We start from the raw sequence: 14,103 nt of genomic DNA, 5'->3' as shown, positions 1-14,103 counted from the left end.
CTTTATAAAATACGAGAAAATCGTATTTTTTAAATAAACCGGTTTAGATTGACATTAGTATGTGATAATACTTATACTGTAATTGCAAACAACATAGTGCAACCCCCTATTTCTGTAAAAATGATGGTTCAAAAGATATTGTAACTTATGTTATTTTCCCATAAAAACCCAAATGGATTTTTGAAAAAAAAAACGATTCTGATTGAAATCATTCTGTTGAGAGAAAGTATGTGTCAGAATGCTGATACCGTTTATTTTAATTTAGTTACTTATACAAATATCAAATCACGTTTGCTCCGCTCAACTCAACTGGCTTTCACCTCTCTGAAAGCAATCCTAGCACATGCTTTCTGTGATCATATTTTATGGTAGTTTATCCTAGATTATGGTAACGTTGAAACAAACATTAATTAAGTGTTATTATAAGTTTATTTGTAGAGGTCAACAATTAATTTAACTTTAACAGATGATCTCCTCCAATGATACCATGGCAGGTAGTAGAAGTAGAATGTCTTGCGAATGTGATCAAATATCCCTACGCTTAAAAATCCCAAACATAAGATGACCACATAATTGAAGAAGAACCTGCGTAATGGAGTGCGTAATGGATGACTTACTTCTGGTGTTTCCCCTGGTAAAAATCATAACGAGTTAATCGGTTAACATTTTAGTCTTTACCTATTCATTAAATTACCTATGTCTTTTGAAGATCGAGGACATTTGCCGATTCAGTGAAAGTTCTTCCTTTGTAAGAGAGCTAGGCTTTGTTTATTATCAATAATGCTCTGGACCTTCAGCTTAGGTATGCACTCTGAGCCTTAAAGCATTGATTTGAACATAAAAGCAATAATAGTCTGAAAAGCAAGATTTGAACCTGATTGCTCTAATCCTTAAACCAGTGCCATCAGTCAGTTGTCATACTAAAAAACACGGCAGGTTAGCATTGACATAAAACCACATTAGGACAGGACGACGTCAGTCGGTCCAGCTAGTATTATTATAAAAGGCAAAGCCCTCACTGACTCATTCCATCTCACTCACTCACTCATCACTAATTCTCCCACTTCCCATTTACCTTTGAGGCTGAAATTCGATACACCGATTCTTTGGGCATTAAATAGGAAAACTAAAAAGTTTTTATTCCGATCGAGCTTTCGGGCTCCACCCCAGTGGCTCTGGAATTTCCCATGTTACCCTTATGAGTACTCATATTTAAATGGTATTAATGAATCTTAACAGCTGTTTCAATTAAACAAGTTGGTTCTGTTCTATGATGTTCAATAGCATTAAAGTTACAAGGATTACCAACAGGGTGCAGCACTGTTATTTTTTTATATTTATGACAACAGCTAATTTGCAACCAAAAGGTGTGTGAGCGTAGCGAACGAACTTCAACCTGGAGGCAAGCTCCAACCTAAAGGTGAGTGAGCGTAGCGAACGAACTTCAACCAGGACGTGATTGAGCCATGCGAACGAGCTCACTTATGAAGTTAAACGGGTACAGCTAGTGTGACTATAAGATGGTAGCAAGATGGTAGATGGTTGTTGGTTGTACTATAACCAAAAATAATAAATATAGACTGACAGCTGTGCTGCGGTTAGCACAAGTTCTGGCGTCCACCGCTAGGATTGTCGTGTATTTACGGTGCACAACACACACAACGGTGCAGCGTCTCCTGGTAGTCCAGTCGTTAAAGATAAATATATAATAGAGGTTCGACAAAATTGTTTCAAAAGGCTTTTCAACGGATTTCAATACTTTTATACCTACAACACAACAAAATCTGACTTGGGGAAGTACCTGATATTAAGGTATTTAAATTAAAGTAATAATTGCTCCCAGAAAATGAAAATAGTTAAAAACATTATTGTTGGATATAGGGTGTGATATATCGTTTTTAATGATTAAAACGGTGGGAAAACTAAATCTGCAGCTTAAAATGTGATTAGACTTCATTTGATGCCACAAAATGGCTGCCAAAATACGTTTCATTGAGAAAAAACTAAAGTAAAACTTACCTTTAGATATAGGGTGTAGTATATCGAATTCAATGTTTTCGAGGGTGGCAAAATCAAAAAATACCCCCGCCGCAGCAAACGTGCAGACTTAGTGAATTTCCATTTGCATGATTGGGTTTACACTGGAATGTCTCCTTAAAAATATTACATTTATTCCCTAGTTAAATAGGATTAGTTTAACAAGTACTTATGTTTGCTGCAACAGGGAGAGTAAAAAGTGTTTTTAACTGTAAAATGTTAATAGGTACTGTAGTTTATTAAGAAATTAATGTATTTTCCAAATTTGATCAAAATATGTTCATAAACAAGCAAACTACAACAGTTGAGTTATTCTCCATATGAATAACATGGGAATTTTAAAATTAAATTTTTTTGAATTTTCTACTTATCCATTTGGCGCATAATAACGCTTCAATATACTAAATTATTTGTTTTCTAAGCTCTACAAAATGGTTTTGAAAGAAGTTGTGAAATTTTGTGTTTATAGGGTCAAAAATGGGAAACCCCAATTTTAACCCCATAAAACCCCGTTCCCATAATCCGATCATGCTGGTTCGCGAACTCATGCAGGTTCATCCCGCTTTATACCTTTAAACCAAATTTCATCAAAATCGGAAAAAAATACTCAAGTTATCGCGTTCACGGACACATATATATATAAATCTATATATATCTATATATATAATTCCGTAAGTCAAATTTTTGTAAAGAAATTGTGAGTGACTGGATGGCCGTAGAAGGATGGGAGGGGTCTTATTTTAACGGTCTTGACGTGAATTTTGAGGGAAAACCATTCATTTTTCTTATTTTTTTACCATAAATTCGCAACAGAATAAAACTTTTCCCATTAAAACAACATGGGGTTTAATTTGTTTGCATCTTTTGAAATTAAAACAGCTGTGCCACAGATTTGAAAACAGTGATCAATACACACATTTGGTTTACTTTTAGCCAGTCAACTATGAAATGTATACTATAATAAAACTGAAATATTGAAGATTAGTCGGGAAAACGTCTGCATTCTTTGTTTATATTTAAATCATATACTCAAGTTTCATTTTTTCATGCTTTTACGTTATTGTCGTGTTAAAGGAATAAACGACATAGAATAAATATTCTGTATAAATAATCAAAGAGTCGAAATTAAATCTAACTTCTGTTTTGTTTTTATTTTTAAATCATATGTTCAAGTTTATTTTAAATGATGTTGTTTTCTTTATATTTCTACACATTTTAAGGTTAAGGTTGTGTAAATATATACAACTAAAATAACCTATAAATGTTATTGGTTCTAAAATGGTGTATTTGCATTCCTTCGTAAGTAATTTTTTTTAGTGCAGTGAATATACAACGTAGAGTAATCATATTCGATCATACTTTTATAAAATCACCAGGGATTCAAGATGTTTTGGTATGTAGGCTGCTGGATATATATCTATATGTATAATACGTTTTTTTTTTTTTTTTTTTTTTTTTTTTTAACAAGTATTTATTCACAATCTATTCTATACTAGAATAATAAGTAAATTTGATAAGCATTTTAACATGGGTTAGTTACACTCCATGTATAATACGTGAAGCCGTTTTTTGTTAACGCAACTCCTCCCTTATTTGTGGACCAATTTCAACGTTTAAGGAGTCAAAAGATTCGTCTCAATATGTAGTTTTGCAATAAGGTTTAAAATTTTAAATTTTTAATTTTGGAATTTTAAAATTCCTACTCTTAAGGGCGTGAGACCCTCTCAAAGGTCGGGGTTTTCCCATAAGAAATACATGGAACAAATTTAAATACCCCCGCCGCAGCAAACCTGCAGACTAAGCGAATTTCCATTTGCCTGATTGGATTTACACTAAAATGTCTCCTTAAAAATATCACATTTATTCCCTATTTAAATCAAATCAGTTTAACACATACTTAGGTTTGCTGCAACAGGGAGGGTTAAAGTGTTTTTTTATGTAAAATGTTAATAGTTAGTAAAAAATAAAAACATTTTCCAAATATGGGCAATATATGTTAATAAATAAGCAAACTACAACAGTTTACTTATCCTCCATAAGAATAACATGGGAATTTTAAATTTACAATTTTTTTGAATTTTCTCCGTAACCATTAGGCGCATTATAACGCTTCAATATACTAAATTATTTGTTTTTTTAAGCTCTACAAAATGGTTTGGAAAGAAATTGCAAAAATTTAAGTTTTTTGGGTCAAAAATGGGAAAAACCCATTTTTACCCCATAAAAGCCCCCATAAACCCCCGTTCCCATGGTCCGATCATGCTGGTTCGCGAACTCGTTCGAATAAACGTAGGTTTACACATTTGTACCAAATTTAATTGAAATCGGATCATTTTTGCTCGAGTTATCGCGCTAACGGACACATATATAAATATATATATATGAATTTGAACGGATGCTATTTTTGGCCTCTAGGGACCTCAAAACGAAGAAAAAAATCGGTCCCGGGTCCAGGTCTTACCATGAGTACTACGGTAATAGCTTATTCCCTATATGGGAAATTCGCTAAAACAAAAAACAGCTGTTTATAAAAAGATACTCATTAGCTTTTTCGGAGTAAATATTTATGTTTGTATATTCAGTAGGTTAGGACCAAGTTAAACAGTTAATCAGTTTTGTTGGAAGAACAGAAAATGCCTCAAGTTCAAAGAAGAAATATTTAAAACGGGAGGAGGACACAATTAATAACAAGATATCTTGTGCGTATGAGGAGAGTAGAAAAAGAGAGGCCTGGTCTAACAGATGGGTATCCAGATACAAATTCACTTGGTGATATGAATAATATTTTCCAGCTCTGTTATGCAACTGACTTTGGAAGTGATAAAATATACTAAGTACAGAGTGTTGTTACGGTGGTAAAGTAAGCTTGCGTAATGTCAGATCAAATTAATGCATGCAAGAAATGTTTACTTCTGACACTGACAGATCGAGATATTTCAAAAGATTTATGAGAAACTATAATAATGCCTTGACTATGATAAGTACAAGTAGTAAGAGTAAACCAAATATTGGCGGACCTTATGTTTTTATATGTAGAAATACGTTAACCAACTTTCAATGGTGTTGCTCCCTTAGCCTATTCAAAGCAGATGTAGGTGAACCTTGACGACGCAAATACAAATTAGTTTCTAACAAGTGTTCTAAACAACTCTAAGATGTTACTAGAATTACTCGAATTTAAGCATAACGTTTTCCTCGGCGTTATATTTTATACTATGCGGCTCATTGAGCCGCACGGGTTCTCTAGTTCTTTTTATTATAAGTACTGTAATTAATATGAACGCCAGGGGAATACCACAAAGGCGGGGAACTGTTCATAGGAATAACAGTGCGCGTAGGAGAGCAAGAGTAGATAATGACGAACTTAATCAAGATATGTTACAACCCCTTTTTAGGAGACCCATGGTAGACGAGAGAAATGTAAAGATCCATGATGCAGGATTACTGGACCAAGAGTGCATTCAATGTAGTGCTCTTCATTTTAGAGAAGAACTAACGAATAATCATTTTATGACATGTTGCCATAACGGACTTATTAACCTTCCTCAGTCAAAAACTAATGTTGAACTTAAAAGTTTGTTTGAAGAGAGCCCACAACTGTATAAATTCATTCGACAATGCAACAGTGCGATGGCTTTTGCTTATTTTTCAGCCAGTAAGAAAGATATTCCAGGAAAAGGACCATACTGTTTCAAAATTCAAGGACAGATTTATCGTTCAATCTCAGATTTGCTGCCTCAACATGATGAAGACCCCGTGTATGGCCAATTGTACATTATTGACACATCAACAGCAACAGAAATTAAGTACTTAGGTTTGCTGCATCAGGGAGGGTAAAACTGTTTTTTTTTTTTGTAAAATGTTAATAGTTAGTAAGAAATAAAAACATTTCCCAAATTTGATCAAAATATGTTCATAAACAAGCAAACTACAACAGTTTACTTATTCTCCATAAAAATAACATGAGAATTTTAAATTTAAATTTTTTTGGAATTTTCTCCGTAGTAATGGACCCCGTGTATGGCCAATTGTACATTATTGACATATCAACAGCAACAGAAATTCGTCGAAGGCGTCGAGAAAATAGTGACTTAAAACCTGAAATATTGTCAAAACTAGCTGAAATTCTATTAGAAAATCCATTTGCACAAATTTACAAAAGAGCTTCGGAAGAAATGGTTGTACAAGGTGACAGTGAATTAGAACTTAGGTTTGTAGACAGGATAAATATAGATCGTCGTAGGTATAATAAGCCTACTGCAGATGAAATTGCAGGCGTCTTCAATTCATCTGAAGGCGAACCTCCAATGAATTCTTAAAATTCCAAACAGGGAAGCTTTTATTTATCCTCATTAACCACAAGACCAAAGCTACCTTAGTAAACCAGTATTTATTCACAAACAATGATATGTTTGCTGCCTTTTCATGTTAAACCACTGGAGTGATTCAAATTATTTATTGAAAATGACATCAACAAAAGCAAACAAAGAAGAACAACAAACTGGTTTTTACACAAAAGATATGGTGTAGGGATGCCTATTCTGACACATAGATAATGTTATTCTGAGTTTGTTTAAATACCGGTATTGCAAAAAGTTGTTTTACATTTGAGCTTTTTAGGGACTTATGTCCCTACAAGCCACTAGTATATATATATATATATATATATGTATATACATACATATATAAAAATTTGAACGAATGGTGTTTTTGGCTTTCTGGAGACGTCAAAATAAAAAAAGTAAATCGTAAGTACTGGCCTTTGTAAAAGTTAAACTCGACATACTTCAACTTATTTCTAAAGGTAATTTCTTTTACTTTTTGGAGCGTATTTTGGTGACTTAAATTTTATGACCTTATATTAGATACAATCATATTTTAAGTAGATTTTTTATTTTTCCACCCTCAAAAACATTTAATTCGATAAACTACACAATATATCTAAAGGAATGTTTTATTTTAGTTTTTTATTCTCCACGAATCGTATTTTGGCGGCCATTTTGTAGCATCAAATGAGGTCAAATCATATTTTAAGTTGCAGATTTAGTTTCCCACCCTTGTAAACATTAAAACCGATATACTACACCCTATATTTAGCAATAATGTGTTTAACTATTTTTTTCTGGGAGCAATTATTATTCTAATTTAATTATCCTAATATCAGGTCCTTCCCCAAGTCAGATTTTTTTGATTTGTGGATATTTATAGGCATGTACTGTGGATGCGATACTCCCTGGTGTGGATTAACGTCCGCACGGGTGAGTACTACGACTATCCGCAGTACTATCCTGACAATTAGACCAATTTGTAATTACCAAGACAAACATGTGGTTCGGATTCCACTATAAACTGTAGGTCCCTTAGTTGCCATTAGCTGTATGGGCTATTAATTAACAGCTGTGTCTAAGGAATGTCGGCCTTAGTCACTAACAAGACTACAAGACGCCACTCATCCTACACTCATCTCCATTCATACTTGGCTTAATAACCCTTTGATTCACAGTGGTATTATCAGGATACCACTTGTAAAATAATTTTTACTGCATTGATGCATACTGGTATTGTGGAAATACCATACCAGGGGCCTAGTCAGTGCTGTAACCTAGCGTATTTTGGAGGAACTAGTAGCTTCTAGATTAATTTAGTATTAAAGTTGAAGTTTCAAAGCGTCGTTGCATGCTACAGGCTACAGGCTGTTATGCAGAGGTTTTGACTGTCTTGTATACCCTTCTATTACATATAACAAAGTAAGATATATGTTTTTATGTTGAATTAGACACTATGTAATTGTTATATTGCGTCAAAAACACTGTTTTTGTTCAAACTGAAAGTTTATTTTGCCAAATATAGGTGGTATACCTACAATACCACTATGCTACTAACACTAGACATATTTTGTTGTTGCCTTACTAAGCTAAAATATAATTTCAAGCATATTTTGTGATAACTTTCGTTATTTTTTTAGGTAACTCAGTCATATAAATTTTACTTACTATATTTTAAATATTTATTTATTATTCTCAGATATCCAAAAGACATGACTGAAGACATCTTACTAACAGAAATTCTAAATGACGGTTGCTAAGATGAAATAGGTTTATCAGATAATTGACCAGATGACAGTAGTCTCTCTTCAGCAAATATAATCATCTTCATTGATGAAAATACATAATTTATTTTTATCATTATAAATCACCTATTGCGTTTGGAATCATAACCCAGGTGAAGCAATTCCGTATCTCCGTCACGAATGGCTTACACTCAAAATCGACGAAAGGCAAAGGAAAGGCTAAATTAAATTTGATCAAACATAAATTTAAAATGCCAGTAGAAAAGAGGCTCAAGGAGAACGTTCACATGCCCATAATATCAACATGGACGAGATGCAACTTATGCAGAACAAAAGAGAAAAAGATTCGCTCATACTGGGAATGTAACGAGCGCAAAGTGTGCTTATGCTAGACAAACAAAAAATGGTTTTTATGAGTTTCACAACTGAACTAAGATAAAGATTAATCTTGAATCTTAAGATTGGAGAATACGATGTTGTACAATGATTCTCTGGAAACTTGTTATTTTATAACAGACCTTCAAATGTATTCAGTATTGTCATACAAATGTATTTACGAGTACTAATATCTTGAGCTAATTTACTATTTTTCACATAGATTAGATAAGTAATCTTTTTATTACAATACATGAACAGGTAAATAATTGTTTCTTATCTGTAACATATTGGTAGGTTTTACGTTTCAAGGAAGGTTTTTAATATTTTATATGCACATTAGACTACGCACTGATACACAGTGGTATATATAGAATACCACCTCGTTTTTTATTAATAAAAATTATAAAAACAAAATTAAATTTTTTAAATTATTTTTCCTGAGCTCTGACACGGTTAAGGTTACCAAAAAACATCAATTCAGTAAAAATTGAAATAAAAAAATTTTCCTGTGCATCAAAGGGTTAAACTACCTACTATGTATGGTCGCCATTTCATAGAACAGTATTAACAGATTTCGGTAGACTTTTTTGTGTTGTTTGAAGGTATAAAAGTATTGAAATCCGTTGAAACCCCTTTTTGAAACAATGTTGTCAAACTTAACTCAATGACTGGACTATAGTGGCAAAACGATCTGACGACGGCAGCGAATCGAGCAACAAGCGGCACATCACGGAAACTTCCTTTGACAGTCTATTCTATTTGTCCTATGGTTTTACCTTCCTAAAAGTTAGAATGTCGCCAGGAGAACCCATACAGCTGTCCTTGGCCATAAGGACATTAATGTCTTTAATGTCTTTTAAATGTCTATTTAGTGTCTATTTAATGTCTTTAAATACAGACATTGAAGTCTGCCAAAAAAAACGGCTAATCTTAGCCAGCAATGAAGCTACATAGAATATCATCTAATTCCATTCTACACTCATGATACCCTGCAGTCCGGTGGGGCATACGGGAGGGACTATGGCTAGAGGTGTGGTGACGTCATATCTCTAGTGGCTAATGTCTTCTCTTGAGGGAACACCATTACCGTTAACGAGACGATATGGTATTACCGTTATATTACCGTTAATGAGGCGTTCGTGGCATAATTGACAGCGTCTCGGACTGGTTTTCTGGAGATCTCGAGTTCGAAACCAGCCGATTTACATTTAAATTTACTTTTTGTCAAAGATTTTGTTTAGAATGCGAATACTTCATCTTAATCTCATCTTTATCTTTTGTTAGAATTTTAGTAATTTATGATTTTATTTATGAGTAGAACTATTAAAAAAAATTGTAAGCCTTCATTCGATTTTTATTTTATACCTTATTTATATTATCAGCAAATTTAATTAGTTAGGTTAGGTTATTACAGTTTTTATAATTAAAAAGTTAATTTTATAACTAAAAATTATAAAACTAATTAAAAATTTTTCAACTTAGCAGTTCTAGCGGCGAACGCTGACATTACAAGATATGTTAGCCATAGTCCCTCCCGTGTGTCCCACTGCCCTGCAATTGCATTCAGCTTAAAATATATACAGTCTTAGTGAAGATGATTAATTAATAAATGAGTGGTATGAGATATATATATATATACTTACGATCTGTATTTTCGTTCATCATAAGCCACATATAGATGATAAAGCAGGCGTTAATCAGTAACACTATCAGTAAGAGCAATTGCTGTAGGAGTTTACTAAAACTCGTAGTATTAAGGAACATCCTAAGGGATTGCACATATCCGTATTTGGGTGTCTTTACAACAGTGAAGGGGAAGGAACAAAGTTCACAAGAATCTCGGACTGACCATGTCAACCATTCTTCCAAACATGCAACATGTACCCGGCCCAACGTACCTGCTCAGAAGAAAACATAGTCAATCATTGTTGTAGCTTACCAACAGGGCGTGTTGTAAAACATTTATTGTACAATACCAATAAGATGAAGATGAATGACATTTTAGTGCCTAAGCTGACACATCAACCTCACTGTAAAATTCATGATGTATTGAATATATTCTAAACCAGTGTTTTTTTTTTTTTTACCTATGGTGAGTTTTAAAATAGTTCTCATAGAATCTTATTTGATAAAATAATTCTTCGTAATTGAAAATGTTTACTAATGAATGACTGAGCAACAATCTTCTATTTTAGGCAAGAAAAGTGTAAAATGTGAATAATGTAAATGTAAATGAGGAATGTGCTGTTCCTAAAGATGTTGTCAAGCAAAGTTGACCAACATCATCTATATCTGCATATCAACAGTTTGACGTGTATATACTCAATAGTAAAATATCCCTTTAGAAATGTTGGGAAATTCTTCAAGAGTATATTTAGTGTTGACTGATATAAATAAAAATGCCATAAGGGTGGTGAAAACTAACTGTATTCCCAACTCTAATACTAGTTTAAATGATAGGCTTACCTCAGGTACGATACTAAACCCTTTAAGACTCAAAGGCTGATTGATATTTTAAACAAAAAGTAGTATTAGTAACCACTGATCGAACCAATTAACGGTTGCCAGCTCAGAAGTGGAAGTTGATGATATCGGTCAGTACACAAGTAGGGTTTGAAAATGTCATCACAAATCTGATATTATAGTTCGGCCGCTTAGAAAACGACCTAATGCTAATGCTAAACCAATGCTAGAGGAGGTCGCTTTCTAAGCGGCCGAACTATAGTTTCACTACTTAATGCTATTTGTGTGTCCCCAAAAAACTTAATTCAAAATTATTTTTATTTTGGTTTCAAAAAAATATGAACGATTAAATCCCTGGAGTTCAAAGGGTAGACCTAGTTAGGGCGAACTTTGTCATTAAGACCTTTTGATGATTCAACTCATAGACAAATAGAATAAATATAGACCGGCAGCAGTGCTGTGGTTATATAGCATATGTTCCGGCGCCCACCGCTAGGAGTGCCGTGTTGTTACGGGACGGCACACACCGCTGCAGCGCCTGCTGGTAGCTCCTGCGCTTCTCGCCTGCAGCGGTGTGTGCCGTAACTACATGGCACTCCTAGCGAGGGCGCTATATCCTTCCTTTGACAGTCTATATTTATTCTGTTTGTCGATGTTCAGCGCTACATTGTTTTATTTTGTAATTTACAATTTAGTACATCAATAAAATACCTTTACAGTGACATGGAGAAGATATTAAATCAGTTCCTGTGTTAAGCTTGCATATTCTACAAGGGACGGAACTTTCACTGCTAACTGTATTACGTGTTGGAGTCTCTGACGAGTTTACACCAAAGAGCACATCCACCCCTTGTGGATATTTGGGCAAAGCAGTTCCACTGCAATCAGCCATGGCTTAAATTTATTTGTTAACTGGATCTAAAAATTTTAGGTTAATTATATCACCTTTGTTTCTATGGTTATCAAGTTTTATTCCAAGTTCCACAAAAAATATTACTATAAAGGTTGATTTTTAAGTCTACAGCAAACACAACACAACACTGAATTATATTTTGTAAACAACTTCATATGTACAATGTAAAAACATATGATGGTCCATCACTAATCCAGACTAGATGAGTTGGGTTGCAATATTCAACATCCCCCCTCACCCAACTTAGCTCGGTATAAGTCCTAGGCACTTTTGAAATTTGTGATGTTTTGGTTCGCTTAGTCCTTTAGTAAAAATATCAGCAACTATGTATTCTGTGGGTTGGTAGTTCAATTTTATTTCTCCATTTTGTACTTTTTCCCGTATAAAATGTTCTCTGATACTGATATGTTTAGATTTACTTAATATAATGGAGTTTTTTGCCATTGTAATAGCTGATTGGTTATCACAAAATATTTCAATGACTTCTTGAGGTCTTCCCATATCATTAATCAATTGTTTTAAATGAATGGCTTCTTTTGCTGCTTCAGTCAATGACATGTATTCCGCTTCACTCGTAGACAGAGCTACAGTCCTCTGCTTTTTTGATTCCCAGGAGATTACAGCACCGCCAAATTTAAAACAGTAGCCGGTGTATGATCTCCTGTCTTCACTGCATGCCCAATCTGCATCTGCTGCTCCAATTAATGGCTTTCCTGTTTTGAAAAATTCAAGACACAAGTTCTTTGAGCCTTGCAAATATCTGAGAACCCTCTTTGTAGCAATCCAGTGTTTTTTCCAAAACAAGAGTTATATTGGCTCAGGTAACTCACAGCATGTGTTATGTCAGGTCTTGTGGCTATTGACAAATACATCAATGAACCGATTAAATTTTGGTATGGGTAGTTAAAATCTTTTTCATGTCCTTTAACCAATTTTAGACCTGGTGTTAGTGGAGTTACAGCTGGTTTGCAGTCAGTCATATTGAATTTTTTCAGGACTTCATTTATGTATTTCGTTTGTGACATTGATTTGATCAGCTTGAGATGGTATGAATTTCAGTTCCTTTAGTTTTTCATCAAGCTTCATATACCACTGTCTTCCTGATTGCTTTAAACCACAAACTGCCTTTTTTAGTAGACAAACCTTTTTGTTTTGAGCATTTTTTAAGTCAGTAATCATTTTCTTTGTTTTGTTGAATAGTTTTTTATCTTCGAGCAAAATGGTAGTTGTTAGTAATACCTGCTACTAAAAATATTAATTACGTGTTTGTAAAACTTTGTTAAATAATACGTTACTTTTTCAGGCAATAGGTTCTGTTAGCAGCATTCTTACACTAAATACTGTATTAGGTACAATTAGGGAAATATTGCATAATATATTTTTGGACAACTGAATAATATAGTGAAACAGCTAATTTACAGTTAGATCTCAGCATCGAATATGTTGTCCACAACGAGTTGCGTGAAAAAGTGGTTAAGAGGTTTTCAAAATAAACCAGAAGAACATTTTCATTTATCAATTTAACCTTATTTTGTTTCGTCCATTTAATGAATTGCTGGTATGTAATTGCATACCTTTGTTTTGATTTTGGTAGCAAAAGATTAGCACAAACAGTTTGTGCTCTCATTTCCATCTCGTCAACATCACTTTCACTAACTGATATTTTAAAATCAACCTTCATTTAACTTCCACCAACTTAGTTTAAGAATACGCGAGTATCAACAGGAACAAGCCGGATCAACAATTAAAATTGTCAAGTGATCAGCTAGTTGACGTTCGAAATATTACAATTGTACTTCTTTTCTCTCAATCCTTGAACCTCATTGGTCCGTTACCCGTGTTGTTATGAGAAAAACTATGCTGTTATGAAATGAAACTATGCTGTTATGAAAGTAAACAGCTGTTAAGTGAAACTTTTCAATTCTAAGAACTGTACTGAAATGGCTACTTTAAAAAACGGTCGTAGGTAAAATATATTTCACAATAACAACCAAAGTGCTCTTGCTACCTGGTCAAACTAAACGGATGTTGTACAGACATTGCAAACACTATAATTTATTACCACAAGAGGGAGATTTCATAATCTACTACTCTTGTGTAAACAATAAAAACCTATATTTTCACCTAATGATAGAAACACCAACATTTACAAAACACCTCATTTACAATGCATAAGTTTGACATATTGTCATCACTAACACCTGGCATCTTATAGATCCTTTGGTGGTTTAAAATAGGTTGA

At 33.7% G+C, this 14,103-nt stretch overlaps 1 protein-coding gene across 1 annotated transcript; it reads right to left on the bottom strand.

Annotated features, from left to right (window-relative positions):
* Window positions 1–428: 428 nt before the first annotated feature.
* Window positions 429–11,937, bottom strand: LOC129005140 (E3 ubiquitin-protein ligase MARCHF8-like). The gene is made up of 3 exons (XM_054433957.1): window positions 11,660–11,937; window positions 10,129–10,383; window positions 429–631 (listed from the first exon to the last, which is right to left on the bottom strand). Exons 1-3 carry the CDS (start codon window positions 11,838–11,840, stop codon window positions 429–431), a joined length of 639 nt encoding a protein of 212 aa, XP_054289932.1. The 5' UTR covers window positions 11,841–11,937.
* Window positions 11,938–14,103: the final 2,166 nt, after the last annotated feature.

The sequence above is a fragment of the Macrosteles quadrilineatus genome, unplaced genomic scaffold, assembly GCF_028750875.1.
Source record: "Macrosteles quadrilineatus isolate MER2022 unplaced genomic scaffold, UCM_ALF_1.0 Scaffold_16__1_contigs__length_3527350, whole genome shotgun sequence".
Taxonomy (NCBI): Eukaryota; Metazoa; Arthropoda; class Insecta; order Hemiptera; family Cicadellidae; genus Macrosteles; species Macrosteles quadrilineatus.
This window is presented reverse-complemented; position numbering and strand designations above follow the sequence as displayed.